The sequence below is a fragment of the Sphaeroforma arctica genome (genome assembly GCF_001186125.1).
Source record: "Sphaeroforma arctica JP610 unplaced genomic scaffold supercont1.514, whole genome shotgun sequence".
Classification (NCBI taxonomy): Eukaryota; class Ichthyosporea; order Ichthyophonida; genus Sphaeroforma; species Sphaeroforma arctica.
Genome location: NW_014040044.1, coordinates 47,049 through 51,479, shown reverse-complemented (window position 1 = coordinate 51,479; position 4,431 = coordinate 47,049). Strand labels below are relative to the sequence as shown.

General features: G+C 43.5%; 3 protein-coding genes across 3 annotated transcripts in view; 2 read left to right on the top strand and 1 right to left on the bottom strand.

Annotated features, from left to right (window-relative positions):
* Positions 1-2,574, top strand: part of SARC_06882 (hypothetical protein) — a 3,570-nt gene extending 996 nt beyond the window's left edge. Inside the window, exons 2-3 of the mRNA XM_014299200.1 lie at positions 444-571; positions 846-2,574. Of these exons, the coding sequence (XP_014154675.1) occupies positions 444-571; positions 846-1,074 (357 nt within the window). The 3' untranslated portion in view covers positions 1,075-2,574. The remainder of the gene's footprint in view (positions 1-443; positions 572-845) is intronic.
* A 59-nt stretch (positions 2,575-2,633) lies between these two features.
* On the bottom strand, positions 2,634-4,283 carry SARC_06881 (hypothetical protein; the record flags this gene model as incomplete). The annotated part of the gene is made up of 3 exons (XM_014299199.1): positions 2,634-2,935; positions 3,536-3,777; positions 4,020-4,283. Coding segments are annotated over 3 exons (722 nt in total), but the record flags the coding sequence as incomplete, so codon positions are not given.
* A 105-nt stretch (positions 4,284-4,388) lies between these two features.
* The window catches only part of SARC_06880 (hypothetical protein), a gene marked incomplete at its 5' end in the record, with an annotated part of 5,522 nt that continues 5,479 nt past the window's right edge, over positions 4,389-4,431 (top strand). The window contains one exon of the mRNA XM_014299198.1: positions 4,389-4,400. Within this exon, the coding sequence (XP_014154673.1) occupies positions 4,389-4,400 (12 nt within the window). The remainder of the gene's footprint in view (positions 4,401-4,431) is intronic.

Sequence of the window (4,431 nt, the reverse complement as noted above, 5' to 3'; positions counted from 1 at the left end):
ATATATATATATATATATATATATATGTATGTATGTATGTATATAAATCTATATGTATATATATATATATATATCTGTTTGTATTAACAGTATATACTTATGTTTATGTTGTTTTTTGGGATAAAATCCTGGTCATCACGATTATTTGCAAGCCAACGCTTGTTGTTTACGCTGTACATACCCATGTCTTTGTTTTGATTACAAATTTGCGCTCTCATTTTTGTCGTAATATTGGAATGTTCCATATATAAGTCTTTTGTTCCTCCTTGTAGGTTTGTTTTTCTCCACACTATTTATTGCTCACTAACCCACCTGAATAAGACTCAGTTAATCGCCATCAAATTTGTTTGTTTAAATGGTTATAAACTGTGCATTAGTATCCACTATCTATCGGATCCTGAAGTTTTGCTCAACAGTCTCTCGGTTCGGTTTCAATATAACAGGGAGGAATGCAAGAAGGGGTGTTCGTCGGCCGCAATGATGAAGACAGCTTGCAGAAGTATTTCGATGACGGGTTTTATGAGTGCGTGCCTATTTCAGAACGGCTCGGCCGTCTGCAGGGATTGACTGGGTGTGTGATCGAAGAACCTGATGAGATAAACCCTGTTGTTTCAGTTGTGCTATACAATATTCCCCTGTTGTTATTATCGTCTGGCGCACCGATCCCTATATCCGATGTACAAGGATCGCTTAGTCCAACTTCAACTCACAGAGCTTTGGTGATGAACTGGTCATTTCCTGGGGTTCCATACTCACCCTATCCCATTCGATTAGGTTTCGATAACCACTGTTCTTCTTCTGTCTATGTACACTTGAATTGATTACAATCCCTTCCTCCACTTCAGATCATTGCTTGCGTGCAAGAAATCAACCCCCCACGGAATGAAGGCCCTGGCGGCGATGGACGACCGGCTTATGGGCGAACTGAACACCATCTATGCAGAGGTTGGGGTGACGCTGTATGTCCCAACCGAGTTGTCGCAGGACCATGCGCTTGCTATTAAAAAAGTAGAAGCTCTGGAAGCCAGGGTACGCACTCTGTTAAAGACGTTGCAGTTGCCGAATCTGCTGTAAGTCACGCGACGGAAAAGTAGTGGGAGTCTGATAGTTGTGCAGTGTGATAGCTGCCGTGTAGCAGTAGTTGAAGCGACGAGTGCCAGGAGTCTCAGTTAAGTGCAGCAGTGGAGGGGTACAGTATGAGTGAAGAGAGCTACAGTGCAAGATGTTCAGGGTTTGGTTCCCAGCTACGTAGGTGAATTGCATGTATCCCACCTGACGTGCTTTAAGTAAGGTGTCCCAGTTGAGAAATGAATGGTAGGGTGGGGATCGATGGTATGTGCAGCATGAGGTCAGTATTGAGGCTAAAGCCCATCCACCTGTTCAGCAAATTGTAGGAATGCGTATAACCGTCGGCAAAAAAAAAGGGCACCGGAATTAACGCGCGGTACCGGCCTATCTCTTGCTGGATGAAACTTCTCATTATATTGTCGCCACTCGAGCTGTCAATGTATGGCGTTGTTGGATGATTGCGATCCAATACGTCGCTTGTAGACTGCCCCTTGTCGCGCGAATGACTTGGGCCTGGCTGATATATACGTAGAGTAGCCGAATGGGGCGATATAAAGCTAATGAGTCCAGATTGGGTTATCTCTAATATTACATATAATCTAAGGTACCGGATGAGGGAGCGTCTCAGACCACTTTTATCTATACCTATTGTGGAGATTGTTGCTGTAACGCGAAGATCTATTGAGTAAGCGATTTGGGATACACATTAGCCGAGGGTGGTTGGCGTACAAGAAACTCTCCCGGGCTTTAGCGCGAAGGCTCGCTGATGTATTGCGAGAGTCTGATACTGCGAAGTGTTGCGAGTTTGGAGGTGCACGAATCGCGGACCACGGGCTGTGCATTGGTTGTTGCATACTATACTATTCTGTGCTGTCTCATGTCGTTGAGATACGAACAAGTAGTCATTGTCTGTAGGTGACGCCATCAGATGGTCCGTGAGAATCAATAAGGCTGGGGCACTCAAGATGTGTATTATCGTATGTGCATCTTATCAAGTTGAGTTTGACAATTGTCGCGGTCTCGACTAACCTGAAATCTAACATAGAAACGAATGCGAGACGGTACGGATCATCGGGTCAACCGGATCTGTACCCAAAACATCGAAGCAGCGATAGACTGGATCTGACAACGATCCGCGTGGGATTGGGATTCACAATAATAGCTTGTATGTAATGGAATTCAAAATAATAGCATGTATGTAATGGAATTCAAAATAATAGCATGTATGTAATGGAATTCAAAATTATAGCATGCATGTAATGGGATACAACTGCGTCAGACCCAAACATATCAGACCTGCAGACCAAGGAGGGTGGGTTTTGGTTGAACAATCAATTCTCGCCTCTCACTTTGGTGTCTGTTAGAGTAAGTTGTTCAGCTTGTGCGGGCCGTATAGTACGTGACCAGTATCTATGTCTCTCAAACTGATGGCGAGCCAGTCATCGAGTAACATGTATTGTCCGATGGGTGTCTTAATATCTTCGAATAAAATTGGCATGCATCAGATTCCCTTGTATTCAACAGAATGTTAACAGTACGATGGTTGATTCCCCACATGAATAAGATATGATGTATATCGTGAACGTGGCATGGACCGTGATCTCGAATATTTTTATTCTCGGGCCTTGCATCGCTTCCAATTTATTTCGGATCATATTCTGTTCTCCTTCAATTCGAACAGCTCCGCTGCTAATGACTGTATCGCCAAGAGTGTCTCCGGCTTACACATGGCGTGACTATCATGCACCTCGATCAGCTGTACGTACATGTCCTTCGTGTTGACAGCCTTGTTTGCCACCTTTTGCGATATTGTGATGGGTACAACCACATCTTCAAGGCCATGGATGATCACCGTCTTTTGTGACCACTAGAATATAACGAAAGTGAGATGAGATAGCAACTATTCGAACGGGTGTATATTTTGGGAATATGGTGTAAAGAACCAAACACAAACTCGATCGCACTGCAGTTCAAGTACACACAATCAGCGGCATCGGACTGATAACACACAATGCTAAACACTGGTGTGCCGGGCGAGTGTCTCACAAGAGATTATAGTACATCTCGTAGCGGGTTCTATATTTTACAACGCATTTGTACTCTGTGGTGCATGTGGCTATTTCTTAGTACACTGAGTGTTTATATGCTGACAAGGATACATACACCTTGAATCTAAGCGACAGCCATCTTTGTTGTACAGGTGCTTATCATACGGGCAGACATATACATTGGAGGTCACAGATTGTCATTCATGCTCACTAACGGGTAAACGACAGCTTACTCACGCATGAGACGCCGAGTCTATGATTCCCACTGAGAAATCGATGTCACTTTGCAAAAGGATGATCAACAAACCCGATAAAGAACGCGTACAATGGCACATTTCACTCAATAGATGGTATCTACACAAGTGAAGGGGGCACGCGCGGGTATTGACAATGTTGCATTTGACCACAAACTGGTATACCTTAGGGAACGCCGGATGGGTTCTAGAATCAACAATGAAATTCCAGGGCACTTCGGTGACCTTGTCAGTACCGAATTTCGGGAAAGGTTGAGAACTTTTAGCTTCCCATTTCTTTAAACTCTCTTCCTTTTCAGGCAAAATCCCAGGCATCCACGACCCCATGTCAAATGCGGGGCATATCAGTAGACACCTGTCCACACGATCTGGGTATAGCTCTGCGAAGCGCGCGGCGAGGTACCCACCTGTAAACGTTTTAGGATACAGCCAGTCGACGAATTGTTTTAGTTGTATTCTGATATTATCTTTTTAGGGTTTAAATCCCCTGCACGATGTGGAGCACTAAAGCCTTCTACGATGTAAACAATTGCCAACGAAACTGATGTACAACTAAGTACCCACCTTAATAAATTGAATAACGAACACAAAAACCATTATTCACCGATTGAAACGATAACAGAAAGAAAAAATATCCATGCACACATACCCAACGAAGATCCAAATATACGCCACTTGAAATTAGAGCCTTTTTCTTTTATGACTGTCTCATCTAACTCGTGCAGTGTCTTGATGGCACCGGTGAATGTCAGTGTGCTGAAGTCGGGACCGCAATTTAGATCTGGTACATGCATGTCGATGTTGTACACCTCTTTGTACTTGTCTCGCAGATATGTCCCCTTGTACGTTTGATTGCTGCTCGCAAAACCGTGCAAGAACACATACTCATAGTTCGGATCAAGAGCTGACATCTAATAGAATCAAGAACACAATACAAAACTATGAATATCTTGGTAAAAAAATATTGGCCACCTGAACAAATGATATATCATCTTTAGTCATCACCAGGGCGAAAATCATGGGAGGTCATGTATGCGTGTATGTATGTACGTACATCTAAT